At 30.8% G+C, this 14,774-nt stretch overlaps 1 protein-coding gene across 9 annotated transcripts; it reads right to left on the bottom strand.

Annotated features, from left to right (window-relative positions):
* Nucleotides 1–1,154: 1,154 nt before the first annotated feature.
* On the bottom strand, nt 1,155–10,242 carry LOC100816007 (transcriptional corepressor LEUNIG). Of its 9 annotated transcripts, none has more exons than XM_026125612.2 (17): nt 9,681–10,242; nt 9,479–9,576; nt 8,448–8,581; nt 8,099–8,355; nt 7,712–7,763; nt 7,528–7,627; nt 6,911–6,960; nt 6,589–6,744; nt 5,836–5,916; nt 5,675–5,728; nt 5,351–5,495; nt 3,125–3,234; nt 2,869–3,018; nt 2,517–2,672; nt 2,250–2,366; nt 1,940–2,134; nt 1,155–1,516 (listed from the first exon to the last, which is right to left on the bottom strand). In XM_026125612.2, the coding sequence occupies exons 1-17, from the start codon at nt 9,719–9,721 to the stop codon at nt 1,370–1,372; spliced, it is 2,043 nt and encodes a 680-aa protein (XP_025981397.1). In that variant the 5' UTR covers nt 9,722–10,242; the 3' UTR covers nt 1,155–1,369. The 9 variants fall into 9 exon arrangements, with proteins under 9 accessions (XP_025981397.1, XP_025981398.1, XP_040865835.1 ...); XM_026125613.2 differs by having other exon boundaries at nt 6,589–6,741; XM_041009901.1 differs by having other exon boundaries at nt 6,589–6,741; nt 8,448–8,560.
* Nucleotides 10,243–14,774: the final 4,532 nt, after the last annotated feature.

The raw sequence follows: 14,774 nt of genomic DNA, 5'->3' as shown, positions 1-14,774 counted from the left end.
CTTATGTTTTTATGAATTTATATATAATTTGATCATTTATGTATTTTGATATTATATAGTACCAATATATTATTACACTTTATATTGTGATTTATTATTTGGCTTTATCATGTCATTCAAATGTCAAATTATTATTGTGATAAGAGTATTTTATTAAGTGTATATATCATTAATATGTCTTTTAATATTATTTTTTCTATTATGTAAACTCTTATAAGTTTACAAGTTAATTTTAAGAGTTGAATTTATTAAAGCTCGAGTTTATATTAACTCTTAAATTTGAAGAAGTTAATTATAATGCACAAACATTATAAAATAAGTTTCATTATTTTCTTCTAGGTATAATTGTGCTAGTAAGTAACAACATTATCCCTTAATCTCTTTTTTTAGGTTTGTTTATCAATGCTTGCATCAAGTTTTTTTTCATGTAATTAATACTAGATTTTTTTGTAATGTAATTAATAGTAGATTTAATAATCAAATACAACATCATAGGTGAACATATAAAAGAATACATCAAATGTGACTCGCCCTTAAATAAACAAAATTTACAAGTTAATTTGTTCTTAACAGATTCCTACGAAGTTACTTTTCTAGAAAATTGGTGAGTTACCTAGAAGCACAAACCATGGGGTAGGGGATCGTTAACAGGCAACTAGCCAAGTTTAAGTCATATAATTTATTAAATATAATAATTATTAAATTAAAACATAAAAGTTAAAATTTTACATTTAACGTTAAGGGGCAATTAGCCAAGTTCTGTTATTTATTAATTTTTATATATTGTTTGAATTAAAATATAATAATAACTTAATATATGATTTATTTAGTCATTAAAAAATGCTTTGATTGCATAAGTAAATTAAAATTTTAAAAATAAATATTGTAACGGATTATTTTCGAGTTTATCTAAATCCGATAAAACTCAACAAAATGATAGACTTTACAATTTTAAATTCATCTGTTTTAAATTAATCCTCGAAATTGTCCTGCATTTTGCAGGGATGAAAAGATAGTTAAACTTATCCCCACCGTATTGCAATGGCTACCAATGAACCAATGAATACGAAACTTTGTAATTTTAAAATAATCGCATATGCAACTGTTAACAGAACTCTTTGACCTTTAGAAAAACTTGAACTACTTGAGCATCATTCAAATGAAGCAGTGGGGTCCACTTTTCCAATTTCCAATGGGAAACAAAGCCACAAAAGTTTGTAACATGTGTGCACTATAAGATTGTATATAACGTTATACCTTTTACCTATATAGAATATCTAATTAGTCCAAAAAATGAAGCAGGAGAAGAAATAATGTAATGTAAAAGCCTCCCATAATTAACACTTGACGCAGATATGCTCTCAAATCCTCATTTCCATAGTTTCACGCAATGATCATGGCTAGCTGAGGCAACCATTTCATTTTCGGGAGAATCTGCTAGTCCAGCAATTAATCCCTTGTGAGCATGAACAGCCCATGTTTTACTGCTCTCAGCGGGACTCCACAATTCCAGGGACTGCAATAAATTGTGGACAAATTTGTTACATTGTAATATATTTGCTACGCATGTGGAAGAAGAGTTAACATGACAAGCAAATACTAAAGCACAATCATTATTCATTTTTTTCAGAGGAAAGATATCACAAATCAAGTTTGTTAACATCATGCAACACAGGCAACATGGATCTATCCCTACTGTCGTATGCAAATACCTAAGCATAAATCATTATTCATTTTCAAAGGAATCGTTATCAAAACAAGAGACTTGAAAATTATTCTATGCGATGCACATGTAATGCTCAAGAAGATAGTGGTCATATACAAGGGGTACTTTGTCTCTTGGCCTAAATGCATAAAAGAAAGAAAGAGTGTAACTTTGTTAGGAATATACAGAAGGGACCGACAAAAATATCAATCTCATACTGGATGAAGAGTTTACCTGATAACCACCAATAACTAAGAGGTTATGATATTCCGGATGAAATATGCATGATTGGAACTTGTTTCCGGTTGAATGCAATTCACTTATGCATTGTCCGTCTGATGACCAGATACGTGCACTATCTTCACTGACGGAGGCAACATAGTTTCCATTTTTATCCCAACAAATGGAACGAACATCTTTAACATGTCCCTAGAAGGGAATGAAATTTAGTAACGATACATGTTACAAAACTCGAAATTGAACTGATTGGAGTTAAAGTAGGGGTTATGATACATTATAATCACGCATTAAGCTCGAAGGTTACCTCTAGATTGTACAGAAGACTGTCGGTCTCCACATCAAATATTTTGATATTATTTCCTGTGGCAGTAGCCAAAAACTTCCCAAAACAAGGCTGGAACCTGACCTGTTTACTACCTCCCTGCAATAAATCATTAAGATAATTTATTAATGAAAATATTCATTATGCTGTTTGGTAAAGCTCAACTTCTTGGATTGATTACTTATTGTGACGATTTAACATACTGGAAAATCTATCTTTACAAAAGAAAACAGTGGGTGTAAAACTGACCTTAGATATATGCATGCAAACACCTTGATTGATATTCCACAGTCGAATTACATCGTTGCTATCACATGAGCAAAGAAGGTCCACTTTTCTTGGGTGGAAGTCCAATGACATTACTTGTTCGGCATGCCCAGTAAGTTTGAGCAGAGAACTGGTTGGCTATATCATGAAAAAAAAACAGTATTAAATTGACTGCAAAAAACAAAGGAAGGAGAAAGTGTAAATAGGAATAAAAAAATTGAAAGCAAGCAGAGGGTAGGATGAAGATGATTCATACTCTAAACAATATTGAAGATTTGAAGTTATCGAATATACATAAAGACAACTGAAACAAAAGTGACAAGTGACAACTTACTCTGGCAGCATCCCATAGTCTCACAGATCTATCAAAGGAAGAAGTTGCAAAGATAGTTGAACCTGATCTAAACCTAACATCTGTAACAAGAAGTGAATGTGTTTCTGTAGTAGTTACACAATCAAAATTTTCCATGTTCCAAATGAAAACCTGTCATCATAAACTACAATAAGTTCTGAAACAAGGAAAATACCTAGGCAATGATTCTGAATGGATAAGCAAAACTAGAATTTGAAAATTCATTGCATCTTATTACCTTCTTCTCATGTCCAGCACTTGCCAAAACTTTTCCATCTGATGAAAAATGGCTAGACAAAACCTTGCTTTTGCTTGAATGAAGGCAACCAACCTCTTCGAAAGAAAAACCTACCATAATGGGTGGTAATCCTTATATTAGAGATTCGAATAAACATTTAATATAATTTCCAAATTTACCTTTTGATATTGAATTGACTATAGTATATTTTACTTAATTATGTTTCAATTTCGTTTTTGACCTTACCATCATTGTCTAGTCTAGTGTCTAGCTAGCTTCTATCATATTAATGTTATAATGCAATCATAATCAAAGTATTTCTGCATAGGAGACTCAGAGATACTAACAAGATGCAGCAAAAATCAAACCCAATATAGGGTATTGCTTGTATAAATCTTCTGAGATTGTATTTACTTAACAAATTATCACTTTCTTAATCTCTTACAAGGATTTGAATCCAATGCAGATAAATTTATAATCAAATAAACACTAAATGAAAGGAGTGAATTTCACCAACATTTTCTTTCCCCCACCCCAATGTGTCTTTCTTTTTCAAGCATTATATTCTCAAAAAGAAGATATAGGGTCCCACAATAATCTAGATTTAGTTTTAAAAGATGTCAATCTCCTCCTATATGCACACCCCGAGAGGCTAAAAAAATGACAAAAACGGAGAATGTGTGTAAAAGATCTTTAGGTGATTGCTAGAGGTGCTACAAACAAAGAATACACATAAGCAACTATCAGGGTTTTTGGTATATTGATAACTGCGAAATTTGAATTTAATTTATAATCAATTTTGATTAATAATAATTAAAATTCCTCTACTTTATTGTTGTTTTTAATGGAATAATGAGAATTTTAATATCATTTTAATTTTTTGACCAATAGGCAGAAGAAGGAAATTACACATGTTTTTTAGGAGCATTGAAGAAAAAGTTAAAAATTGTGTCAGCTCAAGCTTAACGTGAAGAAAGCCCACCAAAAAACCCAAAGGCGCGCTTAGCACGAATCCGACGCTAAGCACGTAATCACCGTCATACTCGCTAAGCCCAGAAGGTCCGCTTAGTGTCAGGTCGCGTGAATTTTAAGTTACCTTAAGCCTAAATGGAATAGAAAGTAAAGGAAAAAAACACACTGAGACTCAAAACTCTTTGATGAATACATCAAAAGCCTGAGTATCTCAAATAGGAAAAACCCTCTTTCTATATTCATTATCCCCTTCTCTTCCTTTATCCATCATTCTCCTTCTTCTATTCTCATCAACCCCTAAAATGTAAAGCCTCACATGACTATCAGAAGTTAAATTTCCATTGTTGGGAGTCTAGCAGCCAATGTCTTTGTAATGTAATATTTCCTTATTATCTATTGAATGCAATGCTAATTTTTTTTAAAAAAAATTCATGTGCTTTATTATCATTGTTATGATCTGATCATCCATGCATCTGTTTAGGGATTAGACATTGGAAAATGTTTAATTTCTAAAGAATTGAAAAAGTGCATCTAAACAAATCATTGCTAGGAATAAAGTAATATTGTTTAACCTATGCATACATTTCTAAACTTCATGCAACTTTATCTCTACAAAGGGATTTGAGAAAGAGAATAAATAAATTAGACTCTTAAGAGTAAGGGATCAGGGTTGAGTATCATTTAAAATGTGAGTGAAAATTGGAATAGCATTAAATAGAGAAACACATTAACATTGCATCAAGTGTAGTTAGGCATGCTAGACCCCAACATATTTAAATTCTGAATTCAACTTTCGCATTCAAATCATTGTTTATTTTTTCTTGTCTTTATATCTTTTACTTTTTCCTTTAATTTTTCACTTTCAATTCCTTATCTCTTGCTTGAAAATTGGATTTTTATAAATCTAAGTACAAATAAAGTTCCTGTGAACTCGACATTCAGACTTCCATTTACTTTACTACTTATGATAATTTAATATACTTGTCAATAAGTTAACCTATAGAAAAAAATAATTATCATCAAACTAACAAATTATAGAGTTGATTTCAACCTTAGATAAAGATTTTTGGCTCTCAAACTAAATAAATTTCTCTGGAACTAGAAAATTCTAAGATAATACTAAGCTAGAAAGTTTCTATGGCCTCACATCAGTATCTGGTGTTTATGTAAATACTGAATTATGACCAACTGGTTTAACACATGCATGAACTGAATTAAGGCAATACTATTTTCTTAGAGATGTGGATATATTACCTTTCTTTTCATTTCTGCATGTAGCTGAAGTTCGTTTCAGATTGCTGAAAGGTGCAATTTTATGATCAGCATGTTCATTTTCTAAAGACAGGAAAGACTCCACATTTTCATCCATGGGTTTTCCATTGGCTGTATCCTCACAGTTCTATTGTTTGCATTCCATGGAATGGAAAGAACAAAAATTTAAAAGATAGTAAATAAGGAATCCAGTTGACCAAAAAAAAAATAATAACAACAAAGGTAATGGCTTTAAACAAAGCTGTTTTTGGGTGGTAGGAATGAAAAGATTTCCAGGATTTTCTTTGAAGGTTTATGACAGCCTACCTGGGCACTTTCTCTAGGTCTTATGAATTCTGTTGTCTTTGTTTTTTTGTTATTCTGATTAGAGATACAAATATATTTCAGATATATATGCACCAGTTATTTTCTGTCATCAATAAGGTAAAGTGCAATAATTTGGAATTTTAAATTATAGAAAAGCATGCCTCAACATTCTGGGATTGCGCCTGAATTTGTTGATCCTGCTGGTGTTGATGTTCTACAGTTGTAATCATTTGGTTTATCATCTGTCATAAAATTAGTTTGTTACAAAGAAAGTCAACAACTGGAAACATAGATTCATATGGAATATTTAGATAACCTTAAGAAACATAATGTATATATCAGCTTGAATGAGACGAAAATGTTCATTCCTAGCTTTGATTAATAATGACAAACAATAGTTTATTCCATGAAGAGGGAAATGAAATCATAACACAAAAATTATTTCAAATGCAAAGGATCTTCATGAAAACCATAGTGTCCAATTCAAAGACCATAGCATAATTGCACTGGTCCTTTTCTCTTCTCTCTTTAATTTTTTTGTGTTTCAATAATTTTCACAGGTACTTGAAAAATAACAAAGATTTGCAGTCATCTTAAGCAACTAGTCTACTTCAATCTCCATTTTTATAGAGTTTCCATCCTGGAAGCATACTTGGTTTTGATTAATAACCTTAAAACTCTCAGAGAAAAATCTTGGATTCTCTTGTATTTAAACTTTTGAATCCTTTGGGTTCAAAAATGACAACTGAACTTTACCATCGAAGAGAAAAGATTGTGAACTATGCTCTCTTGCATGATACATCATTTTGTTGCAAGATTTGTCCCTACTATTATCAAAATTTCAGCTTCTTCAAAATCCAAATTAGAACAAATATGTCTTTTGGAATATCCAACAATAGAACACAACTCCATACCTGCTTATCCTTATCACTTGATTCAATCTCAGAAATCTTCGTTGTATTGCATTTGCTAGAGTTTTCAGGAACTGTGGAAGTCTGATTTTTTGAAGTACCTGCAATTGCTTGAGCAAGGATTGCATCCTGATTTTGCGTTTTCAACATTTGACACTTCTGTCGACAATTTGGTGGTTGCAAAGATGAAGTTAGTACTTGGTTCTGTAAACCCAGCAAGTCTTGGTTAATATCCACTTAATAAATGAGATAATATCAACAACGAACTTTCATATACACTTCTATGGAAGTTCATAGAAAACTGAAAGCATATTCCATCACGTACATTTATTGGCCATCCATTTAGTGGTACTATATTGAGAGCTTCATTGGCTTCTGCAAAGTAAACGAACCATCAAGATCTCAAAACAACGATACAATATGCACTAATCAGCTTGGGGGAAAGTTCTTGTTGTAAATAGTTGAACACAAATTTAATTATTTACATCTATATGGGGAACAGGGTACTAAATCATCGATTTTAGAGACTTAGTAAACCGTTTTTCCCAGAATTCTACACCAAAACCAAATTTTGGGCACAAGACAATATGCGGGCATGTAACATAATAACTTTATGGCTCAATCTTCTTTGGCATACATTTGATTAAGACAAAACTGGATTAAAGAAAAACACTCCAAAGTGAACTTCGTAGAATCAACATGAAACTGAAGGTAATGACTTCAGGGTCATAGTAGGGTGCCTCTTTAAGAGATCATCAAACTAAGAATAACAGAGTCAGAGACAAGTCGCATGCATTTTCATATTATATTCGAATGCAAAGCTCACCACAATTGAAAAAAATAGAGAAATAAGAAAGTAGGGTATAAAACAGCAAGACTTTCCGGATTCCAGAGCAAAAGGGGGAAAAATGAAAGAACTACGATAATGGGTTCAAGAAATACTTGTTTCATGAAGTCCATCTAAAGGAAGCATTGATTTTTGCATTACATCCAGTGGGTCCCTAGGTATATCCCTCTCCACACTCATGCCAATTCCACTATCCTGAAAATAAATAAAGTAAATTTGTTACGCTTATGCACTGAGTTTGTGATTCTCTTAATTATATTTAGGTGAACAGGATCATACCTTAAAGACTTGCTTCTGGGCCTGCTTGCCTACTACATCTTGCAGTGGATAACTGACAAAACAGAAAACAGTAGAAAGAATAATGTAAAAAGACAAGGTGAAGGGAGTTTCATCGCTTCATAAAGCCAATTTAAAAAGTAACGACAGTTAAGAATATACTTCCTTCAATTTAACAGAATTTTTCTTTTTTCTTACTAGAGCTGCTAACATTTTAAATTTGTATATATAAAGTACCACAGCCCTAGTGTCACATTACATCAAAAGAACCTTATGTAAATTATTTCATATCACAGTGAAGGATGATACTGCAAACTCGCTTATGCAGGAGTATGAAAGCAAAACACACAACATGAAACAGTAAAAAAAAATCACACATCTTCACATTACTTTGAACTAGTCCCTGACAAGAACGTCAGGTTACTATTTATAACATCATGCAAACTTGGTTCAACATTTTCGGGCAGATATCCAAGACGCTCTTCTTTATTGTACATTATTGAAGGAATTACACAAACGGCTGGTTGAGTCATCATGTTGTTAAAGCTGGAGTTGACTTGAAATTGTGGAGTTCTGTGCTCACTCATTGATATTTGAGGGATTTTAGGAGGAGCATCATTCCTTGCGTTTTGTGTCATCATTGGGACCTGAAATTTGACAAATAAATTATTCTTTACTGCTTGAATAAAACTTTGAACAACACAAAATAAGACCACATTATCATAAAGTTAGTAATTACCAGCTTACTAGAGGACCCTTGCCCGGTCTCTTGGTCCTTCCCTTGCCTAGAGGTAAATACCTCATAGAAAATAGACCACCATTCATGCAGGAATCCATCTGGAGAATCAACCACTGAATCTAAAAAATTCATGTCTGCTCAATCAATTTCCAGCATGATTTAGAATGATAAGTGAGCATAGTAGATCAATAGCTGGTAATTTATAATATTAATTGAGCTGAAGTACATGAAATCATGAATATTAAGTTCAGTATGCAATGCAATCACTGAAATGTGTCCCCCAAAAAAAAGTGTGCATCCCATAGACATTACCTCCTTCTCACAACAAAAGGATCATACAGGATAACTTCTATAGAGCTTACTTAATGCATGTTTGGCTTTTCAGTTTCAAAGAACTCACGAGTACTTTTACTCCCAAAGCAATAAATTATTCCTTCTTCATTTTGTATATTGGAATTTGGAAATGTGCATTAGAATTGGCAAAAGTATTTTCCCAACTTTTATCCAAACATAGTCTTAAACTTATGAAAAAGACTCATAACAGCTTATTTCAGAAGCTAGTGATAAGCTAACCCAAATGCATAATTCTACTGCTTTTGTTTTTCTATTTTTCTATTTTTATTTTGTTATTAAAATAAGGATTTTATTGTTTAAGAAACTAAAAAAAATTATTGTGGACATCATAAAAGAGCATAAAAAAATCATGAATAACACAATTTTACTTATTTTAATAAAAATAATTCTCCTTTTAGTTCGTTAATCAATATCTTAAAAGACATTGATTAGTATTTGTCAATCTTAAATGCAGTAACTTAAGAAAGAAGAAAGAGAATAACCAAAAATTGAACTCAGAGACCCATTGAAAGAACCCTAGCGTGTATTTAATCCGCATAGAGATAGTAGCTAGCGCTTCCAATTAATGATTTCAACATGAAAAGAATAACATAAAATTAAAACAGAACAATTCTTTGTACGTGCGCGTGTGTGTGAATATATGCAATTGGATAGTACAGAGGAGTGGTATGACATACAAACAGGGTGATCGGGAACTTGTGCTTCCTTCTTGAAAATCTCAGCGGCGTTGTGCATTCCCCTTTTGACCATATAATCATGCAAATATAATCGAAGTCTACACAACCAACCAACATTCAATATTAATTCACCGTATTAAAACGACACGTAGATTGAAATAAAAAAAGTGGAATATTTTTTATATAAAAAAAATAAACCTACATTTTATCAGCGTCCCAGCGATCAATGGGAGGCATGGCCATGATGATCGATGGTGAAATCGCCTACGCTGGGCTGCCTCTGCGGTTCGGTGAAGGAGAAGAGGGGATTGGGAATTGAGCAATCGAACGAGAGAGAATGAAAAGGGGAATTGTAACGGATGAATTGGGAAGAGGAGAAGATCGAGAAGAGGAGTGTTGTGAAATGTGAAATAACTAAGCGGCAAGCGACAGTGCCATGCAAAACAAACAAACAAACAAAATTGGGTTTTAAGGCTAGTGTGACTGTGTGAGTGAGTGGGAGCTGTAGCTGCGGGACCCACCTTACTCTCACCGTGAAAGTTGAAACCGTGTGCCTGGACCTGGATTGCATTTTCCTTTTTTTTTTTTTAAATTTTTTCATTTACCCGAGTTGGATAAATTTATTAAATAGATGTTTTTTTCATAAATTTTAATGTATTAAATATTTTTAAATTCAAATCTAAAACCATTATCTATAACTATTACCCAAACAAATTACTTTATTTATTTGATGTACACATTTATTATTTCTAATTTATTCTTTAATTACTTTTAAAAATCACTCGTAATCACAAATACTTACAATCTAATAAATTTCCAACATAATAGTTATTACAACTGCATCTAACTAAAAGAAATAAAAAAATATAATTAAGACAAAAAGAAAGAAATGTTTGTTTTTATACATTTGAATTCAATTACACTTAACTAAGATTCAATAATATATTTCCTTACAAAAATTCAATAATATATCTGTCAAGAATAAACTAATATGATTTATGGAGCACAAAAAAAAACTAATTTGAAATATAATTAGTATTATTTTTTTAAAAAATAAGTCCCTAAAATTAAAATATAATTCATTAATCCATTTTAAAAAATACTCACTCCATTCTTAATCACAAGACTTTTTTAACTAATTCATGTCTCTTAAAAAAATAATTAATTTAATCAGTCATATTAAATATGTCAATTAATTATATTATCATCTTAAAATTATTTTTTTCTTATCTCTCTATCCACTTAATTGTTTCTCATAATGCTTAGAGAAAGAATAATTAACTAAGGGTATATAGAGAAAAAATAATTAATACATCTAGAAATTAAAAAATGATCTTATAAAAAAAGATAAATAATTTTCTAAAAAAGGTTTTATAATTAGGAATGAAGGAAATATAATGTAAATAATAAGATTAACAAATATTTAGAGATTACAACAATACTAGATAGTTAACCTAAAGATTTAGATTAAAATTTAGGAATTTATTTATTTATTTTGAATTTCAGATATTAATGTGATAGTGTTATATGCTTTTAAGTAGGGATGTGTATTTGGATTTGATTTCATGGATAAGTCTCTTAAGCTCGTAGGCTTTGTGAATAATGAGTCTCTTTATTTAATCCACATAGGTATATATGATTTTTTTGAGTTTGGCATGTTAAGTTTATAGACCTAATGAATTTTATTGGAAAACTTACGGATTATTCATTTAATCCACCTAAAATTAATGTTCAAGTATTTTTAATTTATTATGTTAAGATTTTAATTTTTAATTTAAATTATTATTGTTAATTCATTATGTTTAAAATATCAATATATTCTAGTACGATAAATTTTAGTTTAAAAAAATGAAGTAAGTTTATTTTCTTTTAATTTTACACATTTTTCACTTTTAAAAAATATTTTCTTTATAATTTTTTTTCAAATTAATATTTAGATTCGTTGATTGGTCTGTTTATCAGCAGATTTTTAAGGACCAAATACTAACCGTAAAAAAATCCATTTATTTCATAAATTATACTTATTTAAGTCGTCTAGAATACTTTCAAGTGGATTAAACCTTAAACACACCTGATTCATATATTCATCCATACTTTCAAGTGCCCAAATGATGATTTATTCTTACGAAAAAATTCGGAAACCTTATTAAAAAAGATAAAATCATTTGTAAAATTGGAATTGGCATATTTTTATCACGTTGTCTTATAACTTTGCGAGCTAAAATGTCTCAAAACTGCAGCATGCACATGTTTTGTGAAGAGGATGATTGTGATCTGAAGTGGAACCACTAATGAATTTCACCTGTTTTGCTCCATTTTCTCTCACATCACTGGCTTATTGCCATCTCATTGACTCATTTTGGTATTTTTTTCTATAAATGAAAATTTCCTTTTCCTTCAAGAGGCACAAATAGAAAATTGTGTCTCATCCAAAAAAGACAAAAGTAATTAAGAATTGAGGCATGTTTAATAGCCTCTGCTGCCAAATATGTTGTGGGGCCGTTCCTGATACACCTACGCACCTGGTTCCCTCTCTTAATAATAATTCTATTTGCCTACTATTAAAAAAAAAAAACAGAAGTACCCCCTACTCTTGTACCAACAAAAAACAAATTTAAATACCGTGAAAAAAATACACTTACAATTTTATTATTAATGTAAAAGAATTTAAAGTCGACAGAATAAAATAGGTCAAATTAAAATTATAAAAAATATTGAATACATTTTTGCTTTTTGATTTTTTATTTATCTTTTGTTAGATAAAAAATAGTACATTTGATTTTAAAATAATCAATTATCATTTTTCATTAATTTTTATTTGTTTTAGCGGAAAAATAATTAGAAGGAAAACATATTATTAGTACATGAACAAACTCCATTAATGGACTAATAATTAGAGGGGTGGTTAGTAGGTGAAGTTTAATTTAAGATTCAGTTGGATTAAGAATTTAGGGATAAAGCATCACTAAATTCTAGTTTTTTTTTTTTTACTTTCAACATACTCCCGCTCAAAGTGTTTAGTGATTCTAACTCGACAAGATGTATTGACACCAACCCATCTATCATTGGTTACTCAGCTTATCTTGAAAGCTTTCTTATTTCTTGGAAATCCAAAAAGCATGCCCCAGCCTTTAGAAGTTCTTTAGAGGTTGAGTATTGTGCATTAGACAATGCTACATGTGAATTACAATGGTTAACCTACTTGCTCAATGATTTTGGGATTGCTTACACTTGATCAACTCTTTTGTTTTGTGACAATCGCTCTGCACTTTACATTATTGTTAATCCTATCTTTTACGAACGCACAAAACATATTGAGATAGATTGTCACATTGTGCGAGAGAAACTACATTCAGGCCTTATCTAGTTGTTGTTCATTACTTTTGGTCAGCAACTTGCAAACTTATATATTAAAGCACTTCCTTCGGACACTTTCAATTTTCTTCTCAAGTTTGAGAGATATATTAATCATCCTAGTGCAACTTGAGTTAATTGTTATTTATCTAACTAACTAAGATTGTTATAATTAGTTAGAGGTGGTTAGTTTTTTGTTATGATAATTATAGGGAATATAAAAGTAATGTAAAATATTTTGTATTCATTAATCAATAATAAACATAATTCTCATTCATTTTTTATGATCAAATATTCTCTTTATTCCAATAACTTTCTTCACAAAATATCTCTTCTTTTTCATTTGAGCTTATCCATGATGTTTCTTGATACCTTTATTACCTTAGACATTTCTTGCCTAATTAGCCTCTTGAATTGTTGTTGTATGTCCTATAAATTTTTTTCTGCAAAGTAATTGATAAGCACTATAACTAAATTGCTTAAACTGCTTATGAAATTTAATTGTTTAAGAACCAACTCTAGTCCGTAGGGTACAATATTTTTAACATAAGGGGTCTATTGATAGTGTAGGAGTTAGTTTTAAACGCATCAATTAGTTTTATTGTATCAATATCGTTGATCCGTAAGAAATTGGGTTTAAACCCGGCCAATATAACCTAAAAGAAGGTTAAATTCTTTTTTTTTTCTGTGTAAAATATCTAAAGTTTATTTTTAGTTCTTAAATTTTTTTTTCATTTCTTCGTCTTCACAGAATTAAAATTATGCTCCATTTTAACCGTTTTAACTGAACTTACCTGATGGTGGGTTGTGCAACAAGTGTGAAGGATTTTTTCACGTGTCACTCCCTCAATGGCTATTCCTTGCCTCATCCATCACGCGCGTCTTCTTCTCTCTTCCTCGTAGGTTTGGGTATTGTTACGGTGGATCTAGTTTGGGTGTGTCGTGGCTGACGGAGGTTGATGGTGGTGGCGCGTGCGGGAAGGGAGGGCAATGAACTCCAAAGGCAAAGAGCTTCATTTTCGTGGACCCTTTATCGCAATTCGAAAGTGATGTTTTGCTATTTTTTTTAATCCCTATCTTTTTTCAATTTCAATTCCTTTTTACTTTTCGTTTCAATTCAACTCTTCCAGTTTTTGTCAAACCACCATTTCTACTTTTTGTTTCAATTCAACTCTGTTGATCTAAATTTTCGGGCTGTTTACGCTTCCAGTTTCTATAGGACAGAGCTGGATTTGTTGATGATGCTTGTAGAATCTTCAATACGATGCCTAGATATAAAGTTGAAACATCTAAGGAACACTTTATTATGGTGCGATTAATTACCCGCAATGACCAACTAGAGAAAGCTCAAATATTTGAACAAATGAGTTCTTCCTTGTAGAAGAGACAATAACACTTTTTCCTTCCAAATTGTTGGAATGATGTCCCGTGCAAAACCAAAACCCTTTCTTTTTTTCCTTTTTTTCAATTAATACTAGGAAAAATCATACTACAAATTGGGTGCGTCGATCTGATTTGAGTGTTGATAAAAATTGATTGAATGTTGTGTTTTGATTTGAAAGAAATTTACATAATCCGATCTGGGTTTCTGGGTTTGAGAGAAAATAATTTCTTGTAATTTTTTATTTTATTTTTTCCTGTTGTTTTTAACTTTCATAAATTATATTTTAAAATTTGAATTAAAAAAATGTCATACATGTTGAATTCATTCAAATCTAGTTTTGAGAAAAAAAAATTATATATTTTAATTTTATGAAGATGAAAAATGGACTAATTTTTTTGAAGAGATTAAAATCAAACTTTGAGTATTTTATAAGACGAAAAATATATTTTAACAAAAAAAAATTAATTTTAGTGCTAATCGTTCATTTGAATTAAATGAGAGATGCCTGTACCTTGAATATTCCTTACCGGAATGAACACAATTTTCCAATTAGTAAAA

This window comes from Glycine max, chromosome 15 (genome assembly GCF_000004515.6).
Source record: "Glycine max cultivar Williams 82 chromosome 15, Glycine_max_v4.0, whole genome shotgun sequence".
In the NCBI taxonomy this organism is placed as follows: Eukaryota; Viridiplantae; Streptophyta; class Magnoliopsida; order Fabales; family Fabaceae; genus Glycine; species Glycine max.
This window is presented reverse-complemented; position numbering and strand designations above follow the sequence as displayed.

Excerpts from the sequence above, each read along its gene's own strand:
- LOC100816007 (XM_026125608.2), bottom strand. The coding sequence starts at position 9,721 with ATGGCCATGCCTCCCATTGATCGCTGGGACGCTGATAAAAT. Across the intron at positions 6,961-7,527 it reads AGATGGACTTCATGAAACAA|AAGCCAATGAAGCTCTCAAT; the intron begins GTATTTCTTGAA and ends TTTACTTTGCAG. Across the intron at positions 5,496-5,674 it reads GACCTAGAGAAAGTGCCCAG|AACTGTGAGGATACAGCCAA; the intron begins GTAGGCTGTCAT and ends TGCAAACAATAG.